General features: G+C 43.7%; 1 protein-coding gene across 1 annotated transcript; it reads right to left on the bottom strand.

The window, feature by feature from the left end:
* Window positions 1-4,307: 4,307 nt before the first annotated feature.
* Window positions 4,308-17,358, bottom strand: LOC149071028 (uncharacterized). The gene is made up of 2 exons (XM_089248480.1): window positions 17,274-17,358; window positions 4,308-4,912 (listed from the first exon to the last, which is right to left on the bottom strand). The coding sequence occupies exon 2, from the start codon at window positions 4,902-4,904 to the stop codon at window positions 4,308-4,310; it is 597 nt and encodes a 198-aa protein (XP_089104606.1). The 5' UTR covers window positions 4,905-4,912; window positions 17,274-17,358.
* Window positions 17,359-17,652: the final 294 nt, after the last annotated feature.

Here is a 17,652-nt window from a genome sequence, read left to right as displayed (position 1 = left end):
AAGCTGTAATGCCTCTTGCCGATGTAATTCAACTGCAATGTCAATCCCATTTGGCTTTTGCAAGACATGCTATGCATTTATTTTTTTTCCCACGCTTTCTATTGAGTTATAACCGACAGCAGCCGAAAGGTGTAGACACCCCCTTAAATCCCGAAATTTCCCACCAATAACACGAACACAAACACAGTAATGTGTAGGCCGTGATACAATGTGGCAATGAAAGAGTCGAAAAAACGAATCGATACATTTCACGCAGTTTATTACCAAAAAAGTAAAGAAAAGAAGACATTTTCTTTTTGTAAGAATGTCTCTCCAATACAGTTGCGAAACGTATCCTCCTAATACAAAAATATACTGTACATTGTCTATCTCTTTCTCTCATATTGAATTCGGATTTCTCACAAATGATAGATAACATTATTCATAACATTATTAATCAATCATTAACATCAATAATAATAACATTATTTATCCATCGGGTGAGTGAGAAGTATCGAGGAAGGTCGCTTGTGTCAGCCTGTTGATGCTGCGGGAGATACCGTATCTACCTCCACGGACAGATGAATTAGCTGCTGAATCTAAGACTCAGTTGTGAACTCGTGGCCAAATTAGCCGTTTAGCCGATGAATTACCGGCCAACCTGATACACTGCTGAAGATCAAGAAGTAGTTAGGAACGTGACCGAATCAGCAGCTGAATCTGTGGAGTAGTTGTCAACTTGGACCAAACAAGCAGCTGAATCTCGGAAATACTGTAGCAGTAAATTACCAGATGAATCTATGAAGCAATTCTCAACTTGGACCAAATTAGCTGCTAAATCTATGAAGAAATTGTCAACCTGACTAAATTAGCAGCTGCCAATCAGGTCCAAATTAGCGGCTGAATCTAGAAAGTAACTGCCAATCAGGCCCAAATTAGCATCGGAATCTAGAAAGTAGCTGCCAATCGGGTCCAAATTAGCAGCTGAATCTAGAAAGTAGCTGCCAATCGGGTCCAAATTAGCAGCTGAATCTAGAAAATAGCTGCCAATCAGGTCCAAATTAGCAGCTGAATCTAGAAAATAGCGGCCAATCAGGTCCAAATTAGCAGCTGAATCTGTGAAGAACCGACTTGATAGATTGGGTGAGTTGATTAGCTGACAACTTGACCAAATCAGCTGCTAAGTCTGAGGGGCGATTGGGAATTCATCTAGATTAGCATCTAGATAACGAATTCGACTAGACTGGAGGCTGATTTTACGAAGTAACTTCATTAAAATTGACCAAATCAGTAGCTAGTGCTGTAAAGAATCGACTTGATCAGATTAGTGAACGAGTCCATGCATGAATTAGCTGCGAAGTCTATTTAACAATTGGGAGTTTGACCAGATCAGTAGCTGAATCAGGAACCATGTTCAAATCTGGAGCTGACTTTACGAAGAAGCTGCAACTTCACCAAATTAGCTGCTAAGATTATGAAGTTGTAATTAACTTGAATCTACAAAATGTAGCCAAAAGTGATTCTTTGAAAGCATCTTGGCGCAATTCAAATTTTCGGTTCTGTATTGACTGCAATGGCATATAACTTCACTGATCCCGATGAAGGAAACATTTCCTCAAGCAGAAGGACTGGTGTCGCATCTGGAGGAAGAATGAAGTGTGTGTCATAGCAGCGTGTGAGAAAGGTTTTTTTAAAAGAATGCAAGAATACACCACTGCCAAACGTGGTTTGGAAAGTTTTTGGTGCTCCCCCAGACGTCAGACGTAAAACCCTATGCTCGCCAACGCATCAAGATTCAAACTATTTCTGGGATAAAGGAAATACGTTTCTTTAGGGTTGCAAGAAAATTAATTAAGACTATCGCCAACTTCCTTATTCTATATTCGAACCGGAAGGTGGCTAAAGTAAGTGGCCAATAAGAAGATTTCCGATTCGAGCAAGGTGGAAAGCTGAGTATGAGTGTTGCTCAGTTTCTTCCCATAGTGGATGAATCTTACAGTTGAGGGTGGATTAACTTGAAAACGCTGTCCCACGAAAAAAAAGTCGCCAAATACTTGTAAAAATCACAATAAGGTCTACTTTTCGCAGTTTTCCATTATAATTCAGCAGCTAATTCATCCAGAAAATTTGCATCAACAGGTCACCGATCTTCCTTTTTGGCGATTATTAGACAATACATAATTTTGGCGTGTTTTTTTTCTTTGGTAACCATCTATCGGTTTCTAATAACAAATACGTGATTAGAATATACCCTATATATGCATAATATGAATTTGAATTATAGACTAGATTCTCTCTTAGTAGACGTTATTGAGCATAAACGACTAGTACAATGACTACAAGGGTTATCGTTAACTACACCAATTTTAACCAGACTAGTTAAATCATCGAATCTTTGGTATTATCTCGCCAAAAAATAAATTATTGGCTCAATAATGTGTAAATCAATAGTGCCATCTATCGATCAGGAATTAGCACAGTAAAATCTGTACACAATATATGAGCACTAAAATATATTGCTAATTTTATACAGTCGTGGGTCGCATGACACTAGTTTGCACTAGCAATAAATTACTAAGCAGCGCTAATATTGGCGATATAAATTACTAATCCTATATAAAGTATGGGTCACTTTATGAATATTCTAATGATATATATTCATGTTTTTTTTTACAAAGTACATTGACAATTGGCAGGGTTTCCAGGTTTTCATCGAGGAATTGCATGGAAACCATCTCTAGATATAAATTGGCAGGTTATCGCCAATGGGATGTGATTTTGTTCTCTTAATTCTGATTGGTAGTGGGGCGGGGATTTACACCAAAGGCTTGATTGCAACCTTAAATTTAAGGTTGCTGGTAAGTGAAGAAATGCCAACAATTGGAACCTGATTTTTTTTCTTCAAGACAACAGTTTGCAGTGGCACAAGTATTGATTTATGCCGGAAAAACAATGCCAATACTGGCGACATGAATTACTTTTTCTAATGTGAACATATATGGATTTTTTTAAAATAAATATTCTAATGATATCCCTTTTTTAAAAAGGGGGGGGGGGTTGAAAATTGCACTTTCAAAAAACATTTGGCGGATTACTTCAGCGCCAACACGAGATTCTGTTTAATTATGGCAGTGGTTGATGTCTCTGGTGTATAGAGAGGCGGAAATTTGCTCCAAGTATGCATAACAACCTGCAATTTAGGGTTATCGGGACCCAAAAAAAATATGTTGCCAACTGGCGAGAACTTCTGATTTGTACATCTATCTTCAAGAATGCAGCCCATATGTTAGCGAATGAAAAAAAAAAAGTTCTTCCAAAACACATAGGTATAGTTTTAAAGACATCGATGAGTTATTTCATCGCCAAACGATGATGTCGAGTTATAGTAAGGCCGTTCAGGTTTCTAATTGGCAGAGGGAGACAGGAAAATGGGGCAAAGGCTTAAATGCTACCTGTGTTTAAAATTACCGAAAAGGGACAAAAATGGCGCCAATTCTTTTTAAATTTAAATATTTTTCTTGAACGCACGTGCCTTTGAAGTCGAATTTGACTCTTCTTTCTTCTTTAAGGATTACAGGGTCAATCTATCTTGCTGTCTCCTTCGCCACCAGCGTCGTATGTCTCGCCAAACTGTTCGATAATTTCGAAAATCTTTTCCGCGAAATTGGGTTCGTAAGGACCTTCCGGTGGTGACAACGACCTGGCAGTATCCGTCTTCGGAGGAGGAGTAGTCGTGTACATCGGGTAGTGAGGCTGCTGCTGCTGCTGCATAATGTTGCGCAACGGAACCGACAGGACACAAATCAACAGAGGAGCCATGATCGCCAAAAGCGGCAGGTTATCTTTGATAGACGAACTGAGCGAAGTTAGGATTCCAGTTTCGGGTTCCTTGTCTTTAATGAGAATGACTTCGGGACGAGGGTGGACGTAGGACGAGTCGTATAAAACGCTTTGAAGGCTTTCCGATAGCTCGCTGTCCTTGTCCTGATGACCGTCACCGATCGTTGCCGACAAGATTGCTGCTATCCATAGAATCATCATCATCAACATCCTCCTCGTCTAGAAAGAGACCAGAAAAGGGCCAATCAGAAAGAGGCTCGTGTTTTTTTTGTTTCGCCAGCAACTTGTCGAACAGCAAGTCATTTACACGATTACGTCACCGGAGGGGGGAGGGGCTTTGATAAATACGAGGATAGTACGATTACAAAAGTGTCCCATCAGTCTGCGAATAAATACTGATGTATGAACAGGCAATTCCAGAATGGGTGACAGTTCATCTGCATTGAGATACGGTGTCCTTCTGGGACTACCGCTGTCCCTGGTGGACGTTACTCGTACTCATCAGCAGCCAACGCATTCTCTATCTTGTCTATAACGGCCAAGATCTGCTCGGCCATGCTGGTCTGATAGCCCTGGAAGAACGATCCCGATCCTCCCAACGAGCGGCCTTTCGGGCCGGACCCGTCTTCGCTCCTCGCCATCGGTGGCATCATCGGCGGCATCATGGGAGGCATCATCGGGGGCATCATCATCATCGGCGGGGGCATCATCATCATGGGCGGCATCATGGGCATCTTGGACTGGAGCAGCATGAAGGCGCATATCAGCGGGATGGCTAGGGCGAGGAGTGGCGTCAGGTCCTTCATGGAACCCTCGCCGGGTTTCTTCTCGGATATGAGCAGCACCTCGGGTTTCGGTTTCCAGCCCTCGTCGTAGCCTCTGGCTTGGACCTGGTGCAGGTTGTTGGTCGGGAGGGGCACGACGTTACCGCCGCGCGGGATCTTCACCGACGCATGAGGAGATTGGTGGTTGTTGGCGTTGCTGTTACCACTGCTGCTGCTGCTGCTGCTGTGCCTGGTCTGTACCGCGACGCAGAACAGGACGCAGAAAAGAAAGGACGCCCTCACCCAACTGTAGGTTGCCATCGGGAATTCTACAAAGACAAAGAGAAAAACAAGACAAAGGAAGATTCCCGATAAGCTGTCGTCGCAACGTTTGCATTCCATTCACTATTCCTACAAACCTCTAAGCACCAATCTACTCACTACTCACTACTACTACTACTACTACATACATCATTTCACTTCAAAAAAGTTGCCACTACAAGACAAGGAAATTCAAACTTCTCTCACTCATCGCCATACAGACATTACTATCATGTCAAAAAATACTACAACAAGACACAGAGAATATCACCACATCTAAATAAATACATACATGCTTCCTTTTAAACTCATCATATGGCCAAAAGTAGTAACCCAGAATGATGCCAATTTAAAAAAAAATTCTGTCGCCATGGCGCAAACCAACACTAATATATTTTTTTTCCTTCTGGGTTACTCCTTTTTTTTGTGTCATATTTACATACGACGCTATGATCCAAGCTGACCTCTGGGTAACCAGTAAATAGGGTTTATCGCTTTTTTTTGGCGAGGAAAGAATCCAGCAAGTAGAGCTCGTCCTTTGTCTCGTGAGAAATAATTTATCGGTAAGGATTCCGCCTTATGAAGTAGTAGTCTTTATCGCTCGTTTGGCAAGAATAGAGTTTATTGGCAGGGGATCTGACAAGTACAGTATAACCGTTTGGCGAGAAAATATTTTGCGAATAAACACAAATATAAGGCCACAACAGGCAAAATGCCCAACGAGGTGGCTGAAAAAAAAAGAAAGGAAGAAAGAGTAAAAGACGCCCATAACAAATATGGATGTCAAATATTTCCCAAGATACAGCGACCCAATTAAAAGTGCAATTATAAAAGCCAAGAACTATATATATACATGATAAAATATTATGTATATACAGGGTGGGCAAAAAGTCCGTGTAAACACTAACAATTCATAAAAAACCGGAAAAATAACCGAAATAAAAAACGGTTTGCAGGGTTAGCATCGTTACGGTCACGGGAATTGTTTTAGGACAGGGAAAAAATAACTAAAAAACAGCCGATAGGTGGTGCTGACGAACAGAATACCTCCAAATCGTTTATCACCAGCAGTATCTGCTCCACATGACCGCCACCACCACCACAGGGGATAACACATTTCAGGCGACTCACAAATCCAGCAACGGCAGGTCCACATACACGGTTTACGACGGTGGATTGGTTGTGGATTAGGAGCGTGCAAGTTCTTATAACCGTCTCATTTGCATATTTCCACCGAAGCCACTCGTACCAGCGCCACCTATCGGCGGTTTCTGAGTTTTTTTTTTTACTCTGTCTTAAAAAAATTCCTGTGACCTAGTGATGCTAACCCTGCAAACCGTTTTTTATTTCGGTTATTTTTCCGGTTTTTTTGAATTTTTTAAAATTTTGACGGACTTTTCGCCCACCCTGTACATCTAAATACCCATAAAATATATTTATGGTTCTCTTAATCTAAACATGGATTCCAATATGGTTATCATATTTCTTTTCAAACGTGTCAATTGTGTTAGAACTTACCCCCCCCCCCACTTTTATTCGCAAACCTACTAGAGGAAAAACTTCCTGCGACACTACACAACAACCTGCAATTGTCCCTTTTTAAACGTTTTTGGGTGTCCAATTGTCGAATCATTTCATTGACAGTGTCATGTCCACCCACCGAGAAACTTATGTTCTTCCAATGTAAACATATTTAAAAAAAAATGAAGTTTCTCCTCGTAACTTAAGCCCTGTGTGCGAAGACACCTTCTTAAGGAAGAAGGGAGTGAATAATTTCGGGAAAATAACGCCAAGGAAACTGGAAAAGCCACGAAATAAAATGAGTCTTTCTTGGCGATCAAAATCCCATTCCTCGTTTCAACTCTGATGATAATACTGTGATTTTCCTGCAGTGGCCATCGCACCCTGGAGCCAGGATGTAATATTGTAACACCAAAGGGTTCCGCGAAATATCAGTTGGACAACTACAGGGTGGACGACGAGAACCTTTTTCATAAAAATACAGAAAATCGGGATCCATACAAAGCATCGCCAAACATCGCCAAAAATATTGTCAAATTCAGTGCGACTTGAACTGAAAATCATAGCTAAAAGTTTCTTCGAAGGCAAATAAATTTGCCAATCATAGGAAATAAAAAAAGAAAGTTAAAAACGTTGTGAAAGGTATAAGTAAAGTTGCCAATTTTTTCGCCAAACAAATTGTCATAAGTTTGTTAAGCTGTCAACTATCACTAAAAATAGCTGAAAAATCGCCAATGACGGAAAAATAAGGGTTACTGCAGTTCGCAATAGATTAAAATATAATTCACCGAAAAAAAAAAAAAGTATGTGTGACAAATATGTGAAACGAAAATATTTATATGGCAATTAGTCATAATTATCATAGTTATGACATAATGATTATGTTTATGAAAAACGATCTTAATTCTTCATTTCGTTAAGGAAAAAAAAAATTCAAAGCAAAATTCAAACTTTTTAGAAAATAACAATGAAAACGGGACATTTCATAAAAATATCGAGACTGCTAAAATTGCGGAATGTCCCGTAGAATACGGATCATATGGTCACTCCTGTAAGTAATTTTCTGTCCCTCAAGCGGCAGAAACACCGCACGTCTGGGCTCCCTGACTGGAACAGTTGTGCATTCCTGCTCTAAAGTATTCTAGTACAAAACGCACACACACACCTCTTTGGTAACTCACCGGTGAGTTACTACTTAGAAAGTGTCCCTTAGCGTCGTCCTCAAAAGGTAATGGAAAAATTTAAGTGTATTCATCTCACCCAGAAACACATAAGAACAAAACAGTTATCGGCAGAATGCCATTATTAAAGCTGCAAAAAATTATTGAAAATGACAAAAGTTGGCTACTTATCGGCTCTCGCGCTTCTTGGCAGTATTAATATATTTAAAAAAACTTCTTTTCACTTTATTTTCCTTTCTTTCCTTCATCTTCTCTCTGTGTTTTCTAGAAACTAGTTATTTTTATTTTTTCTCTTTGTGTGTACTGTGCCAACACCGTGTATGGCATAAGGCCTCCGAGCGAGGCTCGTGACGTCACTGAAGGCCATCTCTCCTATGGCCATTGGATATACTTAGGGTGACCATACGTCCCGTATTTCCAGGGACAGTCCCGGTATTTTCCCTTTTTTTGGCCGTCCCGACTTTTTGACAAAAGTGTCCCGGTTTTTCCCGTATTTCACACGACGTATTTTTCAACTCATAAATTATTTTATGATAGTTACAACTATATATGGGAACATTAATCTCCCACATTTGCCTTGGTAAACGTTTTTTTTTTTCGTGGAATACATTTTAATTCACTGCAATTTGCAGTAATGCATCATTTCCCGCCATTGTGATTTTTCCGTAATTTCAACAATATTTGGCAACTTTGTTTCGTTTTGGCATCGTTTTTGGCGATAATTGGCGATGTCCCGTATTTTCCCGTATTTCTCCCGAGGAAATATGGTCAGCCTAGATATACTGCAAACAAGGGTAAATATGACGCCTGTTATATCCCAATGGCTATAGGCGAGATGGCCTTCTTCAGTGACGTCAAGAGCTTCTCGCGGAGGCCTCCTGCTACAGATCTTAAGGGTGACCATACGTCCCGTATTTCCCTGGACAGTCCCGGTTTTTTCAGTTTTTTTTTTGGCCGTCCCAACTTTTTTTTGTCAATGATGTCCCGTTTTTTCGCGTATTTTCAACAAAACCAACTTGACTTTTTATTTTTCAAATCTACGAATGAAATTATCTTTCCAACTCACAAACTACATTACGATTACACATTCAGTTTATCTTTTTTTTTTTTTAATTCACTGCAATTTGGAATTGGCGCTTCATTTTCCGCGATTGGCGTATTTTCTGTGATTTTAGCACGTGTTGGCGACTTTGCTTACTTTTGGCATCATTTTTGGCGATAATTGGCAATGTCCAGTATTTTTCTCGAGCAAGCATGGTCAGCCCAATCCAAATCGATCATCTGTTGTTTGAATGACGTCACTAATAGTGTAGGGTTGCAGGTTTTTAAATTCATTCTTGGCCTCTATTGGCGTTAAGAAAGATTAATATTTACAATTTTGTTTTTGAGTGACCCATAGTAATTACACCGGATTTTTTCCCCTTACTTTTGTGCATATTTAAGTGATTAGAGACCCAGTGATTAATTTCTTCGAAACCTTTTTAAGACGTCACCTTGGGACCCTTCCCTTGTCAGTACCTACCTGCGTCTCTACCAAGGGCATCAAGCTACTTTCTTACTTTCTTTCAAACCGAGCACGACTCGGGTCTATCACGATCTATGGGCGATTTACTACCTAGTGAGTTGTGCCGGAAGTGTAACCGTGTGTGTGTGTGTATACCTAACAGCCTGAATGCGTATGTAGGGTTGTTTTTGATTTTTCAGTGCCGCCATCTATATTTCAGAAGTGAAGTGAGCGACGTGTTATGATTGAATTTGTGCAGTTTGTAGGTCTGTTGCTCTCTGTGGCGAGACTTTTTACAAAGGGAGATCGGCTCTCATTCGCGCCTCGAAGTTGGGAACAACAGAAAACTGACTTCAGCTGATCACCACTGTGCTGACGGTGCATCAAGCTCCTGTGCGTGTTGTAATAAGGAAAAGTTGCCTTAAGGAAAGCCCTTAGGTACCACGGAGCACTCTAGTCGAAGATCCTAAAACGAATGCCTCCTTCAAGTAGAGTCAATTTTCAACTACGCCACCACAAACAGCGCCCTCTTCCAGCGAAAACACTCAACTGTAAATAAGGGGTCATTTAAGTATTAAGTCAGCATTAATGAGGCTGGGGTTTCCGATTTGCTGACTTCCCCTACAGTGCCGCTTAGTCCCCTACAGTCCCCTACAGAGCCGCTTTAGTGATCTCTAAATGTTTCGCGGATCCTTCAAGTGATCAGGAAATGTATCCCGGCCGCTTAAGTGCTCTAAAACTGTGCCACATGTCACTCAAGGGATCACTAAATGTGCCACGGATCGCTTTAGTGTTCTGGAACTATGTCGCGGGTCTGTGATTGTCCACTTGAGTGATCTGAAAATGTGCCAAGGGCCACTTGAATGCTCTGGAATTGTGCCACGGGTCACTTAAGTGATCTGTAAATGTGCCGCTTAGTTGATTTTTATGAAATTAGGTTTGAGGGGTAGGCCACAGGCCACATCAGATAACCCTCAGGACCACATTTGGTCCACCGGTCATGCCCCCGAGTACGCCTCTGGTCAGGATGTAGGGGGCCAGAGCTTACGAAATCTTTTTGACGGGGCAGGGAAGGAAGGAAGAGTTTTGCAGACAGGGGGGGGGGGGCGGCTACAAAAATGGCTAAAAATTTGCTGACGCGATACTTGAACGCCCCCCAAGACATTATAGATATATAACTTTAAGGAATGGCGTGAAAAACTAAGGGGGGGGGGGGAGTCGGGCTCAATCATCCTTAATTTGAAGTTTAAGGAGGGGGGGGGGGAGGGCATCTGTGAGCTCGTGCAACATCGGGAGCCACAGGCCAGATGGCAGAATTGCATCAAATCAGGTCGGAACGAGCGGCCCACAGGGGCACCACTAATGCTAAGTTGCTTGATGGGGGGGGGGGGACTGGATAGTGCCCTCATCACGGATGAAAAGAGGAAAGGGGGTTGGATGTGCCGGACCGATTGGCCTTCGAATGTATCTCGAGGTGCTTCCCGGTCGGGCACCTTCAGCACTCTCCAGCACGGACCAACTCAGTCGAGTAAATGGCTAATATCCCTAGTGGGACAGAGCCAGGTCCCTGCCTGGTAAGAAAAAGAAGGTTCTTTCTACCCCCCCCCCCGGTCATGAACCCCCCACCGGAGATGGGGCGACTGCTACTACTGCTTAACCGTAGACATTACAAATGACAATCGGTAAAGGAATGAATGTCTGGTCTGAGTGTATGTTTGGCCTCCATGTGCTCATGTTGTCGGTGTTGTGTGTGTTTCGTGAAAATTTTTCGAATGGGCTCGAATGATTCACGCTTTGAGCATGGGCGGAGATCGGGGGGGGGGGCATTACCCCCAATGTCACAGGTGGAGTCGACTGATCTAATGTATATGTATACATCATCATTATCATGCCCCCCCCCAGCAATAATGGCCGTGCCCCCCTCCCCCGAGACTTCCAAGTCTATCACCGCCTATGGCTTTGAGGTTGTTGGAAAAAAAACTGAAAAAAAAACGTAACACCATAGGCGGAGATAGACATGAAAGGCTGCTGGGGAAGGCGCGATGATGATGATGACGATGACGATTGATGTAGGCCATGGGTTCTTAACCTTTGCCAGCGGCCACCCAAAATCAACAACAAGATCAGCTTCGCGACCCACGGGACTATTTACTTCTCGAAACCTGGTAAGCCCAGTGATGCAGAAAAAAGTACATTCCTGACAAGTCTGTAAGTTACGACTCATCAGGACCCCCGGGAATCAAATTCGGGTCGTGACCCATAACGTTAAGAATCCCTGATGTAGCCTATATGCATATACATTAGATCAGTCGGCTCCGTGATTCATGCTGCCGCAGCACCAACCCCCCCCCCCACTCCTCTCCTCTTCAGGTCCGTCTCGAGAGCATCATGGCATCCAGGGCCGTCTTAAGAGCATCATGCCCCCCCCCGGGCCAAATGATTTTTCTGAGGCCCTACCAGGCAAATTCTCGAAAATCTCAACCAGATCTCATTTTTGGGAGGACCCTTTTCTCTTGATGCCCCCGGGCCGTGCCCGGGTGGGCTCATGTCTTACGACGGCACTGATGGTATTTAGGCCGATTGAGGCCCTACATGGCAAATTCTCGAAAAATTCAATTACTTCTGACTCTTCTGAGGTCCCCGGACAGTAACCGGGTGAGTCCATAAATTAAGACGGCACTGCTGCGCCCCCCGTATCTCTGCCCATGGGTAACATACAACTAAAAAAACCACCCCCGTAATTCCGTTTTTCGCCTAACGAATCAATTTGGCAAATCGGAGTTCTAATTTTGAATAGTATTTGTTAGATGGCAGCACTATAAAAACTCTCTCTCAACTTTATTTCAGCTGTGATATCATAGATGGCAGCACCATGAGACTCGAGGAATGCGTGATTTGATCTTTCTCAGGCTGGGGGGGGAGGGAGGAGTTACGCCATAAAAGATTTGTTAAAAGTTCTTTCACGAAAGTTGAAACATGAAACCAATAATAATCGTATCGCTTGCATCATAGGCGGTGATAGATTTCAAAGTCTGGGGGGTGGGGGGAACGGTCATTATTGCTGTCGGGGGCACAATAATGATGATGCCAATTCGTATGTACACTTTAGATCAGGCGACTCCCCCATTGAAGCTGATGCCCCCCCCCGTATCTCCGCTTGCGATATTCAGGGCCGGTCCTAGAAATTCTGCCGCCCTTAAGGTACGACTATCTCAGAAAATTGTTTTCTGAATTTTCACCTCTATTACCTTGGTACAGTGCTTCCCAAAGTGTGGGTCACGACCCCCCCCCCGCGGGTAACCGATGCTCCCCACATCTTGTTGCAGGGCCTCCCCCTGGCTGGGATCTTTGGCGGGACCTCGAACGGTATTTTTCACGGGGGCCCTTCTATAGTGAATTTATAGCTTGAAAATTCACGAAAAATGATGGTAATTGTCCCAGGCCGATTTCTGTACATTTATCACTTTCACCAGTGATTATGCGTCCGCTAACGGGAGGTGTCCGTTAGGAGAGAAGATTCCAGTGTATCACCTCTTGAAAGTTTGTATTATGAATTTAGAATCACACAGTGCCATAACTAGCCATCCTTGCTCACTGTGCAAGAATTTGCTTTTAGGCCTCCCCCCTCTTCTGGCCCATTTAGGCCTATTCTGAATTCCCCGCCCCCCCCAAGTGGGTCCTGTGTGGGTGCACCTGCTCGTTATGGCACTGATTACACGTAAGGGGTCGTTCAAGTATTACGTAAACAAACTTTTAGCCCTTTTTGACCCCCCCCCCGTCAGCAAAATTTCATCAGCTCTGCCCCTCTCTGAATCCTAACGCATATTGGTGGGATCAGAGACGTACGGGGGGGGGGCATGGGGAGCTCTTGCCCCCCCCCCCCCATGACAGGTTGTTTGGAGGGAGGGCTGCTGAGAGCTGAGAGGAAAAATTACGGTGTGAAGAAATGAAGCTTTTATATTAGTGAGTGTACACTTATACAGAATCCAACAAAATCACCCGTAAAACCAAGGTCGTCTTAGGCCATGGACCTACCGGGGTCTCACCGCCTACATTTCGCAGCAGGTTCCTTAGGATGGGGTTTTTCGCAGGCCCCCGGCTACATTTTTCACAGACCCTTTCTCTATATTAAATTTACAGTGTGAAAAACAAAAAAAAAAGGCCCCAGGCTGCAGCTCTGTCAGTCCCACTGTTGTGAAGGGTCATGCCCGGGGGGGTCTCATGTCCATAAGTGACCCCCACCTTATGATATTTTGTATAGTACAATAAATTTTACAAATAAGTAACAAATATGTAGTCTGTTTATTTCCAGCTAAGTATGGGACTACCACAGCATCACTTTACCCAAGGCGCCCATGATGTTGAGACGGCCCTGAATAGAACTCGGACTAGCGGTGAGCTCAATAAGTTCTAGGCCAGTGGTCCGTAGGCCAATCTTATTTGCAAAATTTTCGTTCAGTGAAGAAATCAATTCAATACGTATAAAGGATCTTGCTTCTAGATGAGGATCGAAGACTCTGGGTAACACAGGGGAGCCACGAGTAGAAAAAAAATGTGGTTGAAAGGGGGCCACGGGCAGAAAAAGGTCAAGAAACAGGGATGTAGAGTACTACTACTTCACCAAACACCAACTCTGACCATATCGCTATACTTGCAATTTACTGCCATTAGTGAGATGGGTTGGAAGTGAAGGTGCTGTCGATCGGTGGTCGCCTTGAGTTCGTTTGGGGAAATATCTTATTTATATCCTCTCTTGGGTTCGAACCCGGGACCCTGACAACAACCTCCACGATGGTAGACGAGCATCTTACCACTATGCCACTCACCATGTACTGGTTGCCTCATAATGAAATCATATATAATTCAATAATTTTGAGGTCGGGGCACCTACTAATTGCACCTCGTCCACATCCCTCTGCGGAACCTCTAACGAATTGGTACATGTTGGTATGTCGCTATATGTATAGTGGACCTTCCGTGAAGTTTGTTTCTGTGTAATGCCTGTTACGTGTAGTGCTGCCATCTGCAATCAATTTTTTAAACTACGAGTTTTTCCCCCCTCAACTCATAGAGCGTGAAGTGTAATGAATGAATAATTATATAACGTTGTATGTGTGTGTGTGTGTGTGTAGGCCTGCTGCTCTCTGCGGCGAGACTTTTTAACGGGGAAGATCGACTCTCGTTTGCGCCTCGAAGTTGTGAGAACCGCAGAAAACCAACTTCAGCCGATCACCACTGCGGTGACGGTGGGATTTGAACCCGGATCCTCGCGATGCGGGTCCGTCACCTTGACCACTCGACCACCCCAGCGGCGAATTGAGTAAGAATGGACGGGCCCAGAAGATAGTAATAAGTAAGATATAAATTTGAAGCGACAAATTGATTGACCAAACAAACTGCGACGAGTGGATTCCTGGCGCTCATTTGACCTTCAGAGAAACAACTGTATGCCCTTAGGGGCGGGACAGATACACTTGAGGGTATAGTTTGTTAGGGGGCCGTTCAAATATTACGTCATCATCGATGGGGGGGAGGGGGTTTGGATGATGCTTACGTCATCAACCACCCTTTATGAAGACATGAAATATTCTTAATGGCATCTTACGCGGTGTCCCAAAAACGAGAAAAACCTTTCGATAGTTTGTGGGCACTTGAAGTGACATTCTCCCTATTGACAAGTGCCCTACAGAGGCCACTTTAGTGATATCTAAATGTTTCGCGGATCCAAGTGGTCTGGAAATGTGTGCGGGCCGCTCAAGTGCTCTGGAACTGCGCCACTCATCACTCAAGTGATCATCCGTAATTATATGCCGCGGATCACTTAAAAAATCTGAGAATGTGCCGCGGGTAACTTGAGTGACGTAGAACTGCACCGGGGGCCACTAAAAGCGCTCTAAAACTACGTCACATGTCACTCAAGGGATGTCTAAATGTGTCACGGATCGCTTAAGTGTTCTGGAACTGTGTCCCGGGTCATTTAAGTCATCTGAATATGTGCCACGGGCCGCTTAAATGCTCTGTAATTATACCACGGGACACTTTGCTCATGGGCCACCAGCCTTTATGCGATTTATCATTATATGGCTTAGAGGGTGGGTAGCAATAAATTTCTTAAAGATAAATTTTGAGCTCATAGCCTTAGCATAGCATTGAAATTAACAGAAATTGATTATAAAAACATATAAAAGTATTTTATTACGAAATTTCGTGGGGGAGGGGGCATGAGCCCCCCCCCCCTATGCCCGTGCGACGTGTCCCGTATTTTACGAATAATTATTCCAGATCCTGGTTCGCCGCATTTTTCTGAATCAAATAGGGTCATCGGATTTTTTTTTTCTTCTCCGTGAAATACATTCTTTTGTTTACTGGGATTCGCTAGCACTTCTTCGTTTCCACACCCTTTCAGCAAATTTAGTAGTTACTGGCAAAATTGCATTTAAAGCAATAAATTGCATTTTTTGGCGGCGAAATTTAGTGACACCCCCGAATGTAGGATCGTAATCCCTCCCCCCCCCCCCCAATTCTCCTCGATGATGTATGGTGAACCTAAAGTATGAAGGTGTTATTCTATTTGAACCCGATATGGGTATCACTAGCGCGGATCACCTATACTAGGGGTTCCCAACCTATGGGTCGCGACATAAAGTTGAATTGCAGAGGCTTCCGAGATGGGCTGTACAAAATCCACTTGCAGCCAGGGATAATTAAGCTGTGGGCCACGACTCCAACAGACGACGTCGTGACGTCTTCTCAGGGGCTTCCTAGTCCGTAGTCGTAAGAAAATCCACTTACGAGGTACAGGCAGCGATTCTTGAAGCATGAGTCAGCCCAAACTTAATTTCCAGGGCATTCCGAGATCGGTCATATGAATCCGCTTACAGTAGGGATTTTCGAACTATAGGTCACAAACAGAACTTAATTTGCAAAGCATTCCGAGATCTGTCGTACGAATCCGCTCGCAGGGATTCTTGAGCTATTGGTCACGACCCAAAATTGATTTGCAAAGCATTCCGAGATCTGTTGTACGAATCCGCTTACAGCAGGGATTCTTGAACTATTGGTCACTACACAAAAAATTAATTCGCAGAGCATTTCTAGATCTTTCGCACGAATCCGCTTACAGCAAGAATTTTCGAACTATGGGTCACAAATAGAACTTAATTCGCAGGGGCTTCCGATATCTGTTGTACGAATCCGCTCGCAGGGATTCTTGAGCTATTGGTCGCGATCCAAAATTGATTTGCAAAACATTCCGATATCTGTTGCACGAATCCGCTTATCAGCAGGGATTTTTGAGCTATTGGTCGCGACCCAAACTTCATTCACAGGGTATTCCGGGATCGGTTATACGAACCCGCTTTTAGCAGGGATTTTCTAACTATGGATCACGAACAAAACTTTATACATAGGGGCTTCCGAGATCTGTTGCACGAATCCGTTTACAACAAATGGTTTATTGGTCACAACCCAAAATGAATTAGCAGGGCATCCCGAGATCGCTCATATGAATCCACTTTCCGTTGGGATTCTTGAGCTATGGGTCTTGACCCAAACTTAATTCGCAGGGGCTTCCGCGAGATCTGTCGTACGAATCCGCTTACAGTAGGGATTTTTGAACTATGGGTCACGAAACCAAAACTTCGCAGGGGCTTCCTAGATCTGTTGCACGAATCCGCTTTCAGTTGGAATCCTTGAGAGCTATGGTTCCCTTGAGATATAGGTCCCGACCCGAACTTAATTCGCAGGGCATTCCGATATCGGGTCGTACGAATCCGCTTACAGCAGGGATTGTTCAACTATGGGTGACGACCCGAACTTAATTCCCTGCGAAGTGCAAATCCACTTACAGTCCTGTTACAAATGCACTTATAGCGTCACTGGCTCCGCTCATTTCGAAAAACAAACAGTCCCATGGGTCGCAAAGCTGATCTTACAGTAGATTTTGGGTGACGACTGACCGGAGGTTAATAACCTCCCCTCCCCTCGACCCATACCATCGTCGCGGACCACCTCTGGTCAGCTGACCATCGATCGAAAATTACTGTGCAAGAGGATATCATATACTGAAGATGGGACAGTCACATATTAAAATAGGGGAAGGCAGGTGGACCCTCTCCAAAAAAAGATACGAAAGTATTGAACGGGAAAAGTTTGCGGCCTTACCTGCAATCACCAAAGACAAGATTCCAGGTTATCTCCTAACGTCAGCTGGTAGAAGTTCTTCGCTGGTGCTGGTGGTTGCTCGCCGCCGTCTGGTCGAGTGGTCGCCCCGAGCCCGTCTTTATAAGTGGCTCTCCCGACATTCGACTGCACAATCACAAAGAACAAGGTCACCACCATGCCCAAGAAGACGAATACCAGCGCTTCATTATCATTCATGATTCCTTCAGGTTCGAGCCCGAGAAAAAGTCACTCGCTTCCTCTTCTTTTTTTCCCACGCGAACAGTTCACACAATGGAAACCATCACACAAAAAACACTCTCGAATTTCGGCCCATAAGTTTCAGTGAACCATTTAGGGATTCAGAAATGAACGACTTTGA

The sequence above is a fragment of the Pholcus phalangioides genome, unplaced genomic scaffold (assembly GCF_987345545.1).
Source record: "Pholcus phalangioides strain wild (caught in Gottingen) unplaced genomic scaffold, Ppha-v1.0 ptg000020l_1, whole genome shotgun sequence".
Taxonomy (NCBI): domain Eukaryota; kingdom Metazoa; phylum Arthropoda; class Arachnida; order Araneae; family Pholcidae; genus Pholcus; species Pholcus phalangioides.
The sequence above is the reverse complement of the archived record's forward strand: the minus strand, read 5'-3'. Positions and strand labels throughout refer to the sequence as shown.

Excerpts from the sequence above, each read along its gene's own strand:
- LOC149071028 (XM_089248480.1), bottom strand. The coding sequence starts at position 4,904 with ATGGCAACCTACAGTTGGGTGAGGGCGTCCTTTCTTTTCTGCGTCCTG.